At 42.5% G+C, this 19,640-nt stretch overlaps 1 protein-coding gene across 1 annotated transcript in view; it reads left to right on the top strand.

The window, feature by feature from the left end:
• The window catches only part of slc8a4b (solute carrier family 8 member 4b), a 104,210-nt gene that overhangs the window by 43,098 nt on the left and 41,472 nt on the right, over positions 1–19,640 (top strand). Inside the window, exons 2-11 of the mRNA XM_080519121.1 lie at positions 3,690–3,954; positions 5,460–5,599; positions 5,752–5,904; positions 5,999–6,226; positions 6,349–6,756; positions 9,770–9,880; positions 9,984–10,136; positions 12,962–13,058; positions 13,735–13,926; positions 14,303–14,495. Of these exons, the coding sequence (XP_080375247.1) occupies positions 3,768–3,954; positions 5,460–5,599; positions 5,752–5,904; positions 5,999–6,226; positions 6,349–6,756; positions 9,770–9,880; positions 9,984–10,136; positions 12,962–13,058; positions 13,735–13,926; positions 14,303–14,495 (1,862 nt within the window). The 5' untranslated portion in view covers positions 3,690–3,767. The remainder of the gene's footprint in view (positions 1–3,689; positions 3,955–5,459; positions 5,600–5,751; positions 5,905–5,998; positions 6,227–6,348; positions 6,757–9,769; positions 9,881–9,983; positions 10,137–12,961; positions 13,059–13,734; positions 13,927–14,302; positions 14,496–19,640) is intronic.

The raw sequence follows: 19,640 nt of genomic DNA, 5'->3' as shown, positions 1-19,640 counted from the left end.
GAAACACAGTGAAGTAACTATAAGCTAATCTCATCAGCAGTGAATTTGAGTGACGATGTAACAGTGAAAATTATGACACGATCTCTCAGTGATGATTGGTTTTCTTTAGATTTAGATTTAAATATATTCTATTAATAATATTGTGCTTAAATTCAGGCTTCAATTTGCACAAAACATATTGAATAATCAAATAGCTAATTAAAACAAAATTCTTCTTGAATTGAACCATGTAGACAATGACAAGCTGTTTTATTCCAGCCAATACTAAGAGCCCTTTACAAACTAGCGTCACCATAAGCTAATGAGCAGAAGCCCGAGTACATGAAGAAAACGCATACAGGCAGAGAGAGAACATCTGAACTCACATGTAAATCCAGGATTATTATTGCTGTGAAGAGATGATACTAATCCCTACACCAATTTACCGCCCTTGACAAATGAGGATTGTTTTAAACATCAATATCATCTTGTAATGCCGGTTCTCCATGATTATAAACAACAGATTGAATTTTTTTATTCTTCGTAGTCTGAATACTGAAAAACAAACAAACAAACTAATGGTTAGTCCATTGACTCTGAGTTGCAGCTTTTTAAAGAAGCTCCAAAACAATCGATTCATTCATCAAATCAACGACTTCCGTTTTATATTTGAGTGCAAAAAACCCCCGAAAATAACCGGTGTTGTGTGTTTGTGCACGCATGTGGAATGTGTTTTTAAAAGCCTTAATACCGGATGAAAAAGGAGGAAAGACGAAGCGGCTCCAGAGTTGCCCCGGGGCTCCTGGCTTCAACCTGTGGTGATTACTGCAGACAAACAGAGGAGACAGACACCTCAGAAGAAAATTCCACTTATTTTGCACATCAGAGCAGGTTTGTTTACACACTTTCTTACGACTATGCAAAAAAAGAAGTTGCATAGAGTGACTCAAAATGTGTGAAGTCGGTGAAACTGCCCCGAGCAGGCGGAGCTGAAGTCTGACAGCAAACAGAAGAATGAATATATGGAGTCGGAGGTGCTGAAAATTCTTCATGTAAGCTTTAAACTCCAGCAGCTCCAGGTTATGTTTGCTGCTTTTGGCTCGACACGCCCATCTCCTGGACCAAACCGTCAGTTTTATTATGACCAAACCAGGTCACAAATGGTGTGCAAAGTTGTCAAAATGCATTTGCATAGGTGCAAGTTGAACCAAATGCAGTCTATTTTCTAGACTCTATGTACTTTCTGTGAACAGAACAGTAGCACACAACAGAGAAAGGTTCCAGTATTTCTTGAATGTACATGTCATGTCCACATATATGTGATTAATTGCACAATGAATGGAATGCAACTGTTTTACTTTATTTCTCCAATGCACATCGTTTTAAGACTAAACAAGATGGAGAGCACAAAGAATAGCTTATAAAAAGCAGGCGACGTACAGAAACGTTCTAAAAAGGTTCACATATATTTATATTGAGCAGAATTGACAGAATCTTATGGCTTTAGTCTCTGTAAAATTGACTTTCTGGATTCAAACCAGCATTTTGTGAGATCGCTGTGGCAGCATTTAATGCAATGGGGGAAGTCCTCTTTAGCGTAAAAGCGTAAAAAGCAGGAAACCAATGACGAGCGAGACCAGAGGAGAGGAGGGTATAGACGGCCGAGGAGAGACGGGACTTGACTCTTGAAGTGACGGGTTGCTGTCGGAGCAGCGGGACCCTGGAAGATAGATGAAGACAGGGTCAGCAACTCCACACTAATGTCACGACTGATGACTAACTGCAGCTGTGTGTATAGGTGTGTGTGACCATGTGTGTTTGTGTGTACGTGTGTTTGTGTGAAAACACGGTCAGGTCAGCATTTTTTTTTTGTCCAGAGCTGACTAAGTATGTGTGTGTGTGTGTGTGTGTGTGTGTGTGTGTGTGTGTGTCAGTACAAGGTCAGCAACTTCTGCCGTTCCAGGCCGACATGTTTTGTGCGTGAATTCATATTTGTGTCTGTGTACTTCATGACATTTGTGTAAATGTTCATTGAACCCGATGTTGACAAAATTAAAATGTGTTCATCTGTTTTATGGTGCATTTTCAGTCTCAACATATCGAGGAGGCAGCCATATTTGTTGTGCTCGCTCCTCTCTCATGGAAACATGGATGATTTGTTCCTTTATTGTTTACTTCACCATTTCTAATAGTGACTTTTGGATTACAGATCCGCTCATGATTCAAGGTTTATTTCCTTTTTAAGAATTTGCAACACAAAAAAATCATAAAAAATCGATCACTAACTCACTTATGATATTTCAGTTTCTCCAAAATCGTATTCTCCACATTCAAAAGAGACAAGAGGTGAAATGATAGTTGCGTTCAATTATTTTGACCTTCAGCTATATACTGCAAAAAATTGGCTTCTTTTTTGGGATCTTTTCATTTTGCTTGGGCCTTGACTTGCTGGAGAGATTTTATCTCTGGCTTGGCCCCATATGGATTAGTGTGAGGAAGCTGGATGGATGGATGGATGGATGGATGGATGGATGGATGGATGGATGGATGGATGGATGGATGTCTGCATTTTCATATCAGAAATTAAAAGACAACACAAACCTTTCATTAACGCAACTGTTTGTACACTTTTCAGTGATGCACTGTGATGCTGTGGGCATAATAATTTTGTCATAGAATTAAATATATTTACTTAGCTTTACTTTTCATCTCCATCAACTATGATGATGAATCTATTCATTTCCTACAAATATTCTCTCAAAATATTGTACATTTGAAGGATGCTGAGTTTGAAGGCTGCAAAATTTCATCGAAGCAGCCATTTTCACATTACATGCAAAAAGATAAACTTTGGTTATACATATATTAAGATGTTAATGATACTCAGTAACGGAACAGCAGGCTGCAAGAATTTGTACAGAAGTTGTCATATTAACAAATTCATCATTGTCAATCTTGCCTCGGAATATCGCTCGCTTAGTCAATATGGTGTTCAGACTTGTTGAAAGAATATTAAACACACTGGTGGTTGAAGCTCTTTATAAAATCTAAATATGACATTTAATTAGTGAAGCCTGGAAGCTTCGATAATATGGCAGGAAAATTGTCTTCAGTTCACTTGATTCATGTTTCATAGTGTCTCAGAGAGAGTAAATCTTTGAATCAAGGCTTATGTGGCCATTTTTTATTGATAGAAAGGAGATGATTTTACTGCAAAAGAGGCTTCAGTGTAAGATGTGAATCTCTTTTTCTGCTCTGAACATTCCTCACCTCTGAGATGCACATCAAGCTTTTCAAATCTTTTGCCGCAGAGATCCGCGTTTTTCATCTGAGGGGCTTCATCTGCTTCATTATGAAGGAATGTATCACTTCAGGCTCTTTCTTGGACTTGGACTCACCATTCATGACTACTTCTATTGCCTCCTTGTCTATTTCTGCAGTTCAAACGTGCAGTGAAGTGCAGTTTGTGGAGTTCTAATAAACTGGGACACGTCGTCACTTCATGTCACTGATAGAAGGTTTTGCTGACAGAAAATCAAAGCTGACAGTATGTTTTTGTTTTTTTTTTCTCACCATGTGCTAACAACATCAAGCTCTTTCAGCATGTCTTAATTAAAGACACTAAATGCTGATGGAAGTGAAGTGAAAGGTGTTACAGTCGTGAATATATTTAAGTGAAGTTTGTTAATTACTCTTCCCTCCCCCTCCAGGTTTTGGACTCCCCCCACACTGAGCTAACCCAGTAGCGCCCACAGGAGTCCAGCCAAGGCCTTGCTGCGTCAGCAGAGATGGCTCCTGCAGCCATGTCTGCGCCTCCGTCCTCCCCGACCTGCCTCCACACAGGCCGCTCCTCCGCCTCCTCCTCCCTTCTTTTCCTCCTCCTGTCCTTCGTCGTGCTGCTGTCATGTCCTGCGTCGGTCCACGCGGAATCTTCGGAGAAGAACTGCACAGCGAGTGGAGACCCCTGTCAGGAAGGTGGGTCGGCCTCGCTGTGAAAACAAACCGCAGTGTGATCTGACTATAGGGATTAACATGATTGCATTTGTACTGTCGATTTTCTTTTTTTTTTTTCGTACTTAAACCTTTCAGCGGGTGCAGCTTAACTGAAAAGGTTAGGTAAGAGGAAAGGTTTAGCATCTAGTTCACTACTTGAATTTCTGGAACCGTGAGCTTTTATAACACATGGATGTGACGTCCCACTTCAGTTCACCAGCGACGCCCACCAGATTTCAGACAATGACAAAAATAATAATTTCCTCCGCTTAGTCTCATTGGTAGTGTCCTATTTCCAATTTGATATATTCAGTGAACTCTTATGTAAGAAATAATGGTTAAGCATTCAATTTATGCTCTAATGGACACAGTAGATGCATTACATTATACGGCCTGACTGCATTAATGTGTTTATCATTACTTTGACCATTCTCATCGCGCATTTGAAGCAAGTCCTCAATGTACTGTTAGCACTGGCCAGTGAAACTTTATAGAACAGCGATTGCACACACTAAAATAGACCACAGTTGAAAAACATTTTGTGACAAGCATTAAGCTGTGGACCATTAATAATCCCTGTAATTTTTCTATGGTGACTTACTCAAATATCGTATCAGTTTAACTTCAGGCCTTCGGTTATATATTTTCTAATGAGGTCCTAAATTAGTCTTACTTAGTCTAAATACCACACGTGACAGGTTTGTTTAATTCATCACTGGTGATTTCTTGACTATCCATCCATCTTCTATACTCCTTCGTTCAGCTATAAAATCTTTGCAGGACAATATACCATATTGGCCGATACTCAACTATGATTCAATGGGGGACAAAAGTTCGGACTGGGACATCCCTACTCTTAGATATACTTTTGCTCAATAAATACCGAACCTCTAGCTATTGTTGTACTTCTAAATGTTAAAAGTTTATACTTTTATCACTCTTGGGCCCTTGGTGTTAAGGAGTTATAGATACTGTTTACATTTTATATTTGTTCATAATTCCCATCGTGAGCTAACCAGTGTCCCACTTTAAATCAAAGTCTGTTTTTCTTAAAGATATTTCTATTTTATATTTCTGTATCACTGAGAGCTGAGGTCGAAAACCAAATAACAAACACTGCAAAGCTGCAGGGCCGAACATTTCTGTCTAGACTAATTGGGAGCTGTTAATGGGTCCTTACCCGGGCTCCTTCATCAGCGGTTATCAATAACATGTAGGGACACCAGTCACCCACAGACATGTCCATGGAACTAATAAAAACCATCAGCAGCCGTTCAGTCGAACCAAACTAATTCCGCCAACTTATCATAATGCCTAATCAGGCTGTGGCTCCCGCTGAGCTTTTCACAAGATGCTTTCCGGAGCAGGCTGAGTGAGATTAGAGAAACAGAGATTATTGAAGCTATTACACAGAACTGTTGCAACCAAATTGTTGCATGTGAGTCATTGCTTTATTCATTGTTATCTGACTTTCCCTTTGTCTCCAGGAGTGGTGCTGCCTGTGTGGAATCCACAGAACCCCTCAGTGGGGGACAAAGTGGCTCGAGCCATTGTTTACTTTGTAGCTCTCATCTACATGTTCCTGGGAATGAGCATTATCGCAGACCGATTCATGTCTTCTATAGAGGTGGGCTTTGATAATACCTGTCTTTATTACAGTGCAACAATATAGGACACAAATGCACCGTGGCATGTTGAGAAAAAAAGACTCAGACACCACGAATGGCATTGATGTAGTGCATTGATTTCCTCTTTCTTTTCTTCTCCTCTTCGCTTCAGGTCATTACTTCCCAGGAGAAGGAGATCACCATAAAGAGGCCGAATGGTGAGACCACTACAGCCACAGTCAGAATCTGGAATGAGACCGTTTCTAATCTCACTTTAATGGCCTTGGGTTCTAGTGCCCCAGAGATCCTGCTGTCTGTTATCGAGGTTGGTGCACTATGAGCTGGGTGGCTACACATTAGATTAACCGATACGGAATTGTAATGGGAAGGCAGTAATCTCATTTCCGCTCCGGCTGTAGGTGTGCGGTCATGGTTTTGAGGCCGGCTCCCTGGGTCCCAGCACCATCGTGGGCAGCGCTGCCTTCAACATGTTCGTCATCATCGCCCTGTGCGTGTACGTGGTCCCCGAGGGCGAGACGCGCAAAATCAAGCACCTCCGGGTGTTTTTCGTCACGGCGGCTTGGAGCATCTTCGCCTACATCTGGCTCTATCTGATTCTCAGTGTCTTCTCCCCCGGAGAGGTGGAGGTGAGCAGGCATAAGTGAAAGCTGCTGAAGGAGGAGGGTTTGAAACCCCCCGGGTCAGGATAGAATGAAAAGATAGGAGGTTAAAAATTGGAGTTGTAAACCCAATCTTGTTTCTCCGCCAGGTGTGGGAGGCGGTGCTCACCTTCCTCTGCTTCCCCCTCTGCGTGGTCCAGGCCTGGGTGGCTGACCGCCGCCTCCTCATTTACAAATACGTCCGCAAGCGTTACCGTGCCGACAAGCATCGCGGCATCATCATCGAGACGGAGGGAGGAGCCGACGGTGGAATGGATGGAGGAGGTGGGGGCGGAGCGCTGGGCCCGGGGGGCTTCACCAAGATGGACATGCTGGAGCTGGATGGACAGATCGCTCTGAACTGTCACAGCGGGGTGGATGGAGGGATGATGGAAGAGGGAGGAGCGAAGGATGAGGAAGATGAGGCCAGGAGGGACATGGCGAGGACCCTAAAGGATCTGAAGCAAAGGCACCCGGATAAAGACATGGAGCAGCTGATTGAGATGGCGAATTACCAGGTCAGCAGCACACAGTCTCATAGTGAAAACAGCAAAATCACTCAAAGGAACTTGGAAATAATTTACTTAGCTTAGCATAAAGGAAACAGCCAGCCCGGGCCTGTTTGGTTGTTATAAATCTCCCACTTATATAAACATTTACTATTTGTGTTTGGGCTTTGGAGAGAGAGATAAGTTAGGCTGCCCCTCTTTCAACACATGAGGCTATGCTGATTGTCTGCAGGTGTTGTAAAAGAATTATGATTACCGTGAAAAAACTCAATAAGGAGAAGTCGTCTTATTGGATAATTAAGTTTTCTGAAACCACTGACTGGCCCTGTGCACAATAACAAGCAGGGAAAACCAGCCTGTGTGCTTTGAGTTTTGGCTTAAGGTTGCAAACAAATAAACAGTAATGAGTATTTCTCTCCTTTTCCATCAAATATCAAATATTTTCATATTGAATTGAAATCTTCCATCACTGGTCATATTCGCATAACAGAAAAAATAAGTATAATGTCAGACTTCTCTGAAATCTTCTTCACAAACAAGTATTAGAATATTTTATTGGAGGTGACCATTAAAAAACAGGCTGGTTTGAAATATATTGTGTCAATGCATACATGAGATAGAAAAGGTGCATTACTTACTGAATTTGTTCCTCCAACAATAGAAATTTAAGGTTTCCCGGTGACTCTAAATTCTCCATAAGCCCCATTTAAATAAGAGAGTTTGTGGTTCTCTGTCCCTTTGTGTTTCCTCTAAGATGTTAAATAAACAAATTTGAATATTCGTTAGTAATCACCACATGGCTGTTTCAGTGAACGTGGATAAAATGTGGATAAAGTCTTCTCATCAATACGTTTACAACACAAGCTTTCTGCAGTGTAATTTAGCTGGGTGATTATGAGCTGCCTACACATTTCTTCTGCGTTGCTCTCAGACAGAAATAAACACAGTTGTTGTTGCCACCAGTTGAAGTGATTGACAGCACTATAACCTGTTGCTACCCCTCTGCCATCCAGGTGGTTTTTGTCCCGGTAAGTTACATGAACAATCCATATAGGAGTGTGAAATCTCATCTCTGACTTTGGAAGCCGTAGCTTGGAAAAAGAAAAATGTAACTTGAGTTGACTTTGCTGCCTTTTTTTCTGAGCATTCAGCTTCGTGTCACCTGTTGAAATTAAAGCTTTATGAAGACTAAAAGAGTAGATCAAACATATAAATGTAATTCTTCTCCATGGAAATCTTAAAAAAAAAAAAGGCTACATCTTCTTCATGCCTTTTCTTGAGTCGTGCATTAATGTTGTCCCAGCTATTTCTAATGATGTTAACAACCAAACAAATGATCTAAATTCAATCAGGCTGATGGTAAATTTCATTACGCTGCTTGTCAAAGGTGTCATAATCAATTCACCGCCTCTACTTGACCTTTACTAACCTACTCCTAGTTTATAGCTTGTGGATAAAAAAAGGCAGATGTGTAGTTGAAGAGAATATCCACTGAGCAGCTGGCGAGATCATGAGAGAAACTATTGTTAATGGCTAAGCTAAATACTAAGAGCTTTTTTCTTCTGCTATTTACATTTGTATGATTAGCAAAAATGTTGATAAATGAAGATTTTCTATTCTATTCTATTCTATTCTATTCTATTCTATTCTATTCTATTCTATTCTATTCTATTCTATTCTATTCTATTCTAAATAAAGCAGTTAATTCAAGGATTTAATGATCCAGTCTTCAAAAAAGTATTATACATCCTTGCAAAAGCTGAATTCATTGAAAGCGAGCAATTTGAGCTTAAGTTATCATTTTTGGGGACGTTTAGATTTGTGATTCATTATTCAAGATTCCAAACTGTGCTTTGCTCTGAATCTAACCCTTTGTGAAATTCGATATTTAGTGGCGCCACGAATTAATCGACTTGTTCGGTTAATCGGTGCTCATCCCTTAAGGAAGAGGAGCTGTTTTTTTTCTCTGTAATATTAGAAATGTCCCTGAGATTTCCATTGTGGAACAGGTTTCTCTGTCTTACCCAGTGCTGAGTTTTCAGCTGTAGAGTTAGTGAGCCTGTTCTCCCTCTCCTGCTTTGCGCCCCTCCTTCCCTCACCTCCTCTCCAACTTGCATTCGCCTCTGGATGGAGGGAAGGAAAGGAGTTTGGCAAGCTCCACGTGCACCGGACAGCTAACAGATGTTTGTTTGCATCCTCTGCCCACAGCTCGGCGCCATAAATAAGAACAGCAGCCGCTCTGTAGATTAAACCTGACTGGGTAAATTAAAGTTCTCGGCAGTCATAATGAATCACTGAGTGAAAAATGAAGTAGTTTGGAGGGGAAATGGAGCCAGGGAATCTTGCTCAGTGAAAACAAGTCGAGTTTTTAGGTTGACTAACAATAACTAATTCCTTCCATTAAAATAAGTTCAGATTTTATGAAGATTCGGCTGTAAAACTGCAGACTCACTAAATTCAAATAAATTGCAGCTTTCGCAGCTCTGAGGCCACATTTAATCTAATGATTTGCACTGCTACAGTGGCCAATTTGTTCATTTTCAATTTGGTAAATCGTTACTGTAATAGCTTACTCGTCAGCCGTTTTTTTTTTTTTTTATTGAAATCATTACTTATGGATTGATAAGCCTCATTAGAGCAGAAATTTCTGCTAAGAGGGCCAGCCACTGAAGCGTGGTGCTTATGAAGAAGTTAAATCGATCTCTCGGAATGTTTTTTCCCACTTATTCGACTGTTTTACTCCAGTTTCCCTTTCAAAAATTGCAGTCACATCTCCTCAAACGTAGAATCCAGTTGGAATATTAAGCCTCAATCTTTTTAAGTAGCTGTGTGAAAATGCCGCTGACCTTTCCTCTTGATTTTAACTTCCCCGCGGAAGCGTAGGAAGAGACTCCCAGGAGAGACGAACCTTCCAATTACGCTGCAAACGTGAAAGATTTCACAAAAGTATCCGGACAGAGGCGAATTAAGCCCCCGGCGTGAATCATTTTATTAATGAACGTCTTTGTTCCCTCTTGATCAGGTCCTGATGCAGCAGCAGAAGAGCAGAGCGTTTTACCGTATCCAGGCAACCAGGATGATGATCGGAGCGGGCAACATCCTCAAGAAGCACGCCGCCGACCAGGCGCGCAAGGTGAGGCGTGTGGAGCCCCCGTCCCCTTTTCATCCGATCACTGGTGCCAGTACACATTTGTTCTGATTGCGTTTGTGTGTGTGTGTGTGTGTGTGTGTTCCAGGTGGTGAGCAGCCATGAGACCCAGGCACAGGAGGACGACCCGCACACAGTCCGGATGGACTTTGAGCCCTGTTTGTACCAGTGCTTCGAAAACTGCGGCTCCCTGAAACTGACCGTCGGCAGACATGGTGGAGACCCCGGAGTCACCGTCAAGGTTCGTGTGCGTCTGTGTGTGTGTGCAAGTGTGTGAGTGTGTGCGTGCACGACTACATAAGGAGTGTGATTTTAAGTAGCCAAAAGACCAGGCATGACAGAAAACAAAAATCCTCTCTCTGAACCGATTTCACTCACAATTCTGGCTCCTCTTCTTGTCTTGAGCTGATCTCACTTCAGGAGGCTTTTTGAGCGTCCTTGTCGTTTTTTTTTTTTTTTTTTTTTTGATATAGAAGAACAGAGGAGTCCAGAGACACACAAGAGGCAACACCTTTCTACCCAGAGTTTTAGATTTCAGATCAGGTTGGCTCAGTACGAAAACACATTCTTTTTCAACGTCTCATTGATGTTGAGTTTTATGCCGGCCTCACGATTCGAATGAGCGATATCCCTGACAGAGGCTTAGCCAGTCGGTTGATATGATATCTGCTTTGCAAGGTTGTTTCTCTCTCTCTCTCTCTCTCCTCTATTTTCCTCCTTGTATACAAATGAAGCTGTGATCAGAGCTGTCTGTAGCGGTGAACTGACGGAGTGGTCGCCGTCTGCCATCTGTTGAAGAGAGATTCTGTTAAGTGAAGTGGTACATTTAGCCCACACACAGGCTTTCTCAGCCCGACAGGGCAGCACTTTACAGGAAAAAGAAATATTATTTTTCTGCCAAGCAAAAAAGGGACCTCTCAAAGACAGCACTTGTGTTTCATCGCCACCTTGTTGAAAGTTTTCAAGTGACTATTTGTAATCCTCGGCTGCTGAGTGAGCCTCCGACTTGTACTGAAGAAACCCTCAGTGCACTTTATTGTCTTACATGTTCACGCTTCAGGCAGGTATTTACAGCAAAGTAGTCAAATATTGCTGCTTTATGTCACTGACTTGTTTGCTGACATGCTATCGGACCAGCTGAGACCAGTGGGGCTTGTTTGCAGCCGTTGGTATGGTGTCATACCAACCCAACACTCAAAGCCTCGAGGGAACTCTCTTTTCAATTGAACCTGCTGTGACATGGATTTGAGGGCTCGTCACCTCCTTCACGTCGAGTCACACCGTATTAACATCTCAGAACCTCTCTGTTGAGTTTGGGGCCCCTGGTAGTCCACCTCAGCCCGCTGAGCTTTGTCCGAGTCGGTGTCTGCCCTCCAGACGCCTCCAAACCAGATTAAAAGACAAACGATCCAAAGGTTTTATGGAAGAATAAGCTTTCATTGAAAAGCAACACAGAGCTTTGCTTCAGGTCGATAAACACCAAATCTATTCTGCTGCCGTGCAACTTCAGTTTTCCCCAAATCAGCACAACATAGATGAAGAGGCCAAAGTCAATATGGCCTAAAGATCACGCCAAAATACGCAGCTGCAAGAAATACGGATCAAAGGGAACTTAGGTTCTTATTGAGGACATATGACAGAAACAAATATGGAGGCCGTAAACAACATGCCGAGAGAAAATTTGTATGGAGGGTAAAACTATGAAATCAATAATATTGATAGTAGTTCTAATTGTATTGTTTAAGATGTATTTTCCTAAATACAGTAAAAGAAATTCATTCTTTATTGTTGAAAAATTAAACATGTTTGAGCTCAACTATGTAGAATAATAAATGTAAACCAACAATAATACAGTATAAATATGCCACAGTTTCATGAGGTACATATTCACAGGGTTAGGATTTGTGAAGAAACCACATTTGGGATGATATCGAGGTTGAATGTTATGATAATAATCTACTGGGAATCATGAAGAAAAGGGGAAATAGATGAAGTTAAAAGACACTTTTCAGAACAGATTTAATTGCCTCCAATGCAGGAACCGCATTGTATTTTTTGATGCTTTTATCAACATGTAAGTATTTAATTTCTCCTGTGTCAACTCAAGAAATAAATAAATGATCATGAATGAAAACATTTGTTTGTTTTACAGTTATATAACTCATATTAGGGTTGTTTGCGTTACAAGGCCCAGCCTTAAATAAACAATATATTAATTGCTAGCAGACGTAGGGAGGGAGAAAAAAAAACCGCAAAGGTGAATATATTCAATGAGGACATAGAAAAACATGAAAAGTGGCAGAAGAAGAAGAGGAGGAGAGTTGGGAAGCTGTTCTCAGTGCATCATGGGTGGTCCCCCAGCAGCCTGGACCTATAACAGCATAAATAAGAGATGGCCCCAGGAATATCAGCCATCTGAATGGACGCATTCAAAAATAAGTTTCACTTATGCACATTTCATGAGGCTCTAAAAATAGAGCACACGGGCAAGCGACTGACTACAGCAGCGTTCACAACACAGACTCACGGGTTTATCCACAAATATAAACAAATCCCTCAAATAACCTCTTTCATTTATTAATCAGCTTCAGCTCACCTTCTTCTTCCGTTGCAGGTGTAGAAAGACACTGACCAATTATCAGACAGATGGAGAGGGCAGAGAGAGAGAGAGAGGGAGAGAGAGAGAGAGAGAGAGAGAATGAACAGATTACAGAGAAAGTTTTGTTGTACCATGTTCAAAGTCTTTATTATTTGAATGTATCTGACCGCAGGGCTTGGTTTAATGAAGCTGTTTTTCTTGTTCCCTCTCACCCTCTGTCCCAATCTCCCAAATGTCTCTCTTCTCTCTCTTCGCCGGCCCTCTCGTCTCTCCCCCTCCCTCTCCTCCTCCTCATCCTCCTCCTCCTCTCTGTTCTGCCTTCTCTCTCTCTCTCCCTCCATCTCTATCTGCCCTTTTCATAACTGCTCACTTCTGTTTCATCTTTGATGGCTTTTTTTTGCCCCCCCCGTCAATGCTCGCCTCACCCCCTCTTCCCCACTTCCCCTCTCTCCCTATCTCTCTCTCAGGTGGATTATCGCACAGAGGACGGTACTGCCAACGCAGGCTCAGATTATGAGTTTGCAGAGGGAACGCTGCTGTTCAAGCCGGGAGAAACCCTCAAAGGTAAAAAAAAAAAAAAGAAAAGAAAGTAAAATAAAAGGAATGCGTTATGACATATTTTCAAAAAACATGTCATTGAGACTGATGCTCAAACATTAAAGGCCATCTGCAATTCCTGGGGCAGATGAGCTCCAACAAAATAAAAAGGAATTACTTATCCAAACTCTCTGCCAATTTTATAATATTATATTTATGATATGATCTTGAGAGTTGAGTTAAACTTGACCAAATCAATGAAAACTGAGGTTCAACACGTGTTCAGCAGACACTGTATACACGAGTTCTGAGCGTTGTCTCTTTTGGGGTCCACTACTCATGGCACGGCACCAGATACGAAGAAGCTGGTGTCAATTTACAAGCACTCATTGCTGCACTACACAGCAAACTCAAACTCAACGTTGCTGAACCAGCGATTTTCTGGACGTGTTAATCAATTGTTTCATGTTCTGTGTCTGCAGTGTCGGTATGAAAAAGATGATGATGGTTTTAAAACTGTTAGATTGACTTTCTGCACCATTTCATGAGTTGCATTTCAAGTCTTAATGGGGTGTGTGTTTTTCATACTGAATGCAATAATATTGTATTTGAGCTGATGCACGTTTCATTGCATCTCGCCAGATATTGGATTTCATTTTCGATGTTTTAAACAGTGTGTCAAAGCAACTCTCGTTTTTCTCAGAGATCACCGTCGGGGTGATTGATGACGACATCTTTGAGGAAGATGAGTACTTCTACGTGCACCTGAGTAACCCCCGTGTGGTCGGCTTCCCCGAGATCGGCACTGCCCCTCTGGATGCCAGCGCCACCCCGAAAGCCGTGCTGGGCGACAACCACACCGCCACGGTGACCATCTATGACGACGACCACGCAGGTGAAATGAGCCTTTAAATCCTGTAGAGTAGCTTTTACTGGCCTTGCGTGGAGGACTATTGGGTCGGACTGTGTTGAAGATGTTTACATTTTCAAAAGTGTTCCTTTAGTATCCATAAAGCCCTATCACGAAAACACTGATTTAAGACTTCAAGAGCATCCAAAGAAAGATAGAGTGAGGGAGAATGAGTGGGGAGCCTACTGCACATTATCTTCAATCAAGAGAGAGTGGGAGTGAATCTGTTATCTTTCACTATATAGAATGTACTATATACACTACGTGAGAGCGGAGGTGCTCATTAGCCTCGCTTGTTTTCCAGTGTTCCACTGAAAAAAGTTTCTTTCTTTCATTTTCTCTCTCTTTCTTTCCTCCTCAGGCATTTTCACCTTTGAGGGTGCCAGTCAGCGGGTGAGTGAGAGCGTGGGTGTGATGGAGGTAAAGGTGCTCCGGACGTCGGGCGCTCGCGGCCTGGTCGCCGTCCCCTATCGGACCCTGGACGCGACCGCCAAGGGAGGAGAGGACTACGAACTGGCCGCCGGCAAACTGGAGTTCCAGAACGACGAGACCATGTGAGTAATCCCCGGCGCTTCCCTGGCCTGATGAAACGAGGGCAACAACGGGTCAATGACACATCCTGGCGTCGGTCTCCATTGTGTGCGCCTGACTTCTGCTCACAAACTGCTGTTTTGGTTAATCGAGTGTCTCGCGGTATAAAAAGCTCTATTAGATAGATAACAGTGTTATAATGTCACTTCTCGAGGTGGGCTACTCTGCATTAAATGCTTGCACACACGTGTGCGCACACGTAGACGCCCAGCAGATTGCTTCCGTGTCCTTGGGCACATACATTTTTAATATGCTGATGTTAGCGGTGTTAAATTGACCAATACATAAAGCGGTTGGGAATGCAGTTTCCTCCGGGCCTCCTGGGGCCTATAAAGCGAGCACTCTGTGTGTGTGTGTGTGTGTGTGTGTGTGTGTGTGTGTGTGTGTGTGTGTGTGTGTGTGTGTGTGTGTGTGTGTGTGTGTGTGTGTGTGTGTGTGTGTGTGTGTGTGTGTGTGTGTGCGCGCGCGAACGCAGTTTGCTGTATCTACATCTGCCAAATTGACTTTTAGATGCAAGAATGGGGGCGTTTATGCACAAAGAGTTTTTTTTTAACCACTTCTCGCTTTTGAAAATGGATAAGTGGTTCGAGGTGTTTGACGGTGTTTTTATGTCGGGAAAGTCAGTGTATTCTCTCAAGTCCAGTAATACAGAAATGTGCATTCGTGTGACTTTTGAATGATAGCAAGACCATTCAAAAGCAGTTTTTCTGTGAGTGTGTACACAGAATCGTGTGCGTGCCACTTTTTGACCTTGAAAGGACATTGTTGGCTTCGGGGTTTGAGGTTAGAATTTAATCATATGTATGTAAGTTTAAAGGCTGGTGATTTACGGCCTCAGTGGTCATTTCAGTCCAACTATAGATGTGCGCATGTGTTTCAGATCTTCAGTCACAGACGGGCAAGAACTTTTTGAAACCAGACAGCCTCTAGGTAGGAGTGTCATCGCAAGGGCACAGTGTGTGTTTGTGTGTGTAATGAAATGATGGGCTATCAGTGACGCAGAGAGTGCTGCTGGTGAGCAGGGAGGTCAGCCGGGCAGCAGAGAGAGGGAGCGAGAGAGAGAGAGAGAGAGAGAGAGAGAGAGAGAGAGAGAGAGAGAGAGAGAGAGAGAGAGAGAGAGAGAGAGAGAGAGAGAGAGAGAGAGAGAGAGAGAGAGAGAGAGAGAGAGAGAGAGAGAGAGTGGTGTAAGTTGGTGATAACTGTAGAATGAAGGTTGTCCTCTGGTCGCCTGGTTGTCCATCGCCGGTGCATCAGCACGGGGAACAAAGTGGAAAGCTGATGTCAGAGGAGCTCGGATCGCGCCAGATCAGATTAGCTGAAAGTGCAGCGATTGTCGGTGCTGCTGCAACAAGAGGATTAAAAAGATCACACAGTGAAGTATGCCTTATTGCCGAGAGATTGCAACTTTGTGGGTCAGGAGTAAACATGAAGTATCTTCTTTTGTGAGAAGTGGATTAGCCATGCAGCGCTCGTCTGTGTGAAGCTGCTGAAAATGACTCCGGGGATCATAAATAAATAAAGTTTATTTAGGTTATCGCTGGATTAGAACAGCAGCAAGCAGCAGTGTGAGGGAGAATGTATTTCCAGTTGCACCGTTGATTCATATCTAAAGGATGACGTACTTCACCTTGGACAAACATATGTTTGTGTGTCAAACATGCCCAGATGTTAACATCACAACAAAGCCAGAGAGCCTGATCGACTGCAAGGTTTCACTCGTGGTGTTGCGAATGTTGAGAATCACGTCTGACAGAAGTCCAAAACAAAAGTCACCATCCATTTAGCACCTTTATCATCGTGACGATGCTATAGATTAATATAGAAAACCGCAATACGATTTGCAATGTCGGAAGTTTGCAATGATTATAATTGTGTGTTTTAAAATCATTTAAAAGGCGAAAGGCATTTCCACAGCTTTCCTCAACTTTTATTTTTTGACTTTTCTATTTTCAGTGTTCTGCCTTTTTTTCCTTTTGGGCTTTCCAATCAGTTCTGAATCTCTCGTTGTCAGTGATCATCTATTTTCCAAATCATCTTTTTTTTTTCTTTTGCTGTTCGCACCGATGCGTTTCACTATTTCCTCCAGCAGCATGTGCAGCTCCATGATGTCACATTTGACTTTGTGCTTGTGAGCGCTCAGGACTCCATTCAATTACTTATCGGTACATGGAAAATTTATGCAACAAACACATACGATTTCCATCAGATTGTTTTGTTTGTGTCCAACACACACAAAATCCTTAATTTGAATACTGCTGTTTGTTCATGGTGTCGATAAAAATGCACACACACTGAACATTACTTTCATTAACGTGGTATTTAACATGTAATATATAGGATCTTTGCATTTAAGGCCAATAGTTTTTTTTCTTTCTTATTGGTGTTTTAACTGTTACAGAAAATAATGTGAGGAGCAAATTGGAAATTATATGTAATATAATGCTGTAGGAAACCAGAAGAACACACACATGCACATTCACACACACAAGCAATTAAGTCTCACCATTCAGCTTCTGCATATTTATGCTAAGTACATTATTGTACGTCCACCCCAAGATAACCTGCATACAGATTACTTCTAACCAGCTCCCTTAAATGGATTTGTATGGATCTCAATGGATTGTCATTGACGACGACATTCATTGTACTCAGAGGATGATCTCTGATGACTTTGGTGATGCTTTTGTGCAGTCAGTGTGTCAGACTTTCCACTCATACTGATAAATACACCAACAAATATCCCGGCTTCATGCATTTGTCCCAAATGCAGTTTAAATGTTTGGAATTTGGAGATACATATGTCAATGTGTCAAGAGATTCTTGATAGTACTTGTTTGGTGACCATTTGTTACCATGGTTACATTCTTACCTGATATGGGAGAGGGGGGATGTTAGGATGTAGCTGTAGCTTGGGATTTGATCCAACACCCAAGTTGGATCAAATGCAATAGAAGGTATGTGGATACGATCAAGCCGCTTCGCCTGGCTCACATCGTCACTGTATTTATTTCTCCGAGCGCCACCGTGCTTGAGCACGGCCGCATGCTCCCATTTTCCTGCCGGATGCGAATGTCCTCTCCAGGCCTGACGCGAGGCGGGATTATTTGATGTTGCTCTGGAGCTTCATTCCCACTTATCCTCATCTCTGTGGCCCATTGCTGGTCTGTGCTTTCCAATAAAACCCCCCCTGAAGAGAAGAGAGCTGAGGAGGAACGAAGGGAAGTGGCAGTTTGGATCCAATACTGAGGAAAAGGAGCTGAGAGGCTTTGAAGCTTCTGCTGTGCGGAAGCTGGATGAGCAAGAGAGGCAGCAGAAGGGGAAGGAGGACAGGAGGGGCTGGATCGATAATCTGATGTTTCCATGTAAAGAAGTGTGAGTGAGCCAAGTGAAGAAAACCCCTGTGGCACATGGATCAATCCCTCCCGCTGTTTCCCGCCCCGCTCTTTTATTTATTCACCTCTGCTTTTATTCCGCCTCTTTCATCTTCTTTTCACTGATCAGTGCGTTCTATGTTACGTTCTTTTGTGGCTTTAGTATGTACACTGCTTCATTATCCACACACAGCCACCCTCTCCCTCGGTCTATCGCTGTTTCATGGGGAAGTCCAATCAGTCGTCGGGTTCTCGTTTAAGGTGGATTAGTGTCTCCCTCATTATCACTGTCCTATAAGCTCTTTGTCTTTATTCCTAAATATCTTTCTATCCGCTTTCTGTTCTCATCTGCAACAATTCTTGTGTGTTCTTTCGGCTGCACTGTTTTCTCACCTCTTTTCATCTTCATCCGTTTGAAGCCGATGTCAAATATCACCTTCCTGCTCTCCGCCAACCTCAACCTGCTCTTTTAATCTGCTGCACTCGTTTGTCGTTCCTCCCTCCATCGACCCTCTTCTCCCTTCTCTGTCTTTGCCTCATTACGTCCTCGCTGACTGTCAACCCAGAAATGACTTTCTTCCTTTCTTTCCTTCCTCCCGTCTTTCTTCCTGACTGATGCATCTCCTTTCCTACCTGGTTCCTTCCCTTCGTCACCTCTCCCTTTTCCCTCACCTTCATGCCATCTTAATCCTCTTCTTTTTTTTCCCTCACCATCACCCCTTTCAACCTCTCTCCATTTGCATTTCCCTCCTTTCTGCATTTCACCTTGACTGTCAAGATTTCCCTGCCAGTTTTCCTTCCTCTTGCTGTCTTCATCTTCCCTAAACCTTCTCTCTCTCTGCCTTTATTTCCCTTCACTTCTTCACCTTTCCGGAATCATGCACCTCATCATTTCCTGTCCCCATCTTTCTCTTTCAAGAGCAAAGTAATTTTGCCACAACCCAAACATGACATGGCATCTACGCCTCCCCTCCTTGACTTTTATTCCTCCCACCTTTCCTCTCCATTCAATCCTTGCGATAGTTCTCCTCCCCCAGCGTTGTCAATTCCTTTCATTTAAACGGTATTGTTCAGTCCACTCTCCTTGTCCACTCTGCCCTTTTGGAGTGAGCTTTCATAAAAGCTTGGTAAGACGGTGAATGGGTGAAAGGGTGGAAGAGAGAAAGGAGTCTGGGCGAAGGAGAAGAAGAAGAAGTGAACCAGGTGCTGCTGAAAGTCTAAAAAGTGCTGGAGCAGAACTGAAGTGCACGAGAGAGAGCGTGAGAGAGAGAGAGAAACGAAGGAAACGAAGGGTGAAGAGAAGGAAGAGGGAATTTCTGCTCAACTTCATGTGTCCTGATTTTATAATATAAATTAAATTTGCATTGAACCCACATGGAAAGATAAATTCTGTCTTATTTGACTTCCAGTTACCATCATGAATCTTGGCTTCAAAGAAACTCAATTAATTTCACACACTAAACGCAGCTTTATTCTCTCCAAAGAAGCTGTTTAGGGAAGTTGTGAGAAAAAGGAAGCAGTTGTCTTTTATCATTATTGTGCCAGAAAATCTGCTTTGTATGAAAAATTTGCCGGCACTGCAGCTTCAAGAAACAGCTGACATAAAAGAAAAAAGAAAATCTTCTCACGTTTAATGATGTTTGTTCGACCTTTGGGCTCAGTTGGGCCTTGAAAGACTATTTACGCAAACATTACGGCACCATTGATCTGTGGTTGCATTTATCAACCAAAAACATT

The sequence above is a fragment of the Blennius ocellaris genome (genome assembly GCF_963422515.1).
Source record: "Blennius ocellaris genome assembly, chromosome: 23".
Classification (NCBI taxonomy): domain Eukaryota; kingdom Metazoa; phylum Chordata; class Actinopteri; order Blenniiformes; family Blenniidae; genus Blennius; species Blennius ocellaris.
Note: the sequence above shows the minus strand (reverse complement) of the source record. Positions and strands in the feature narration are given on the sequence as shown.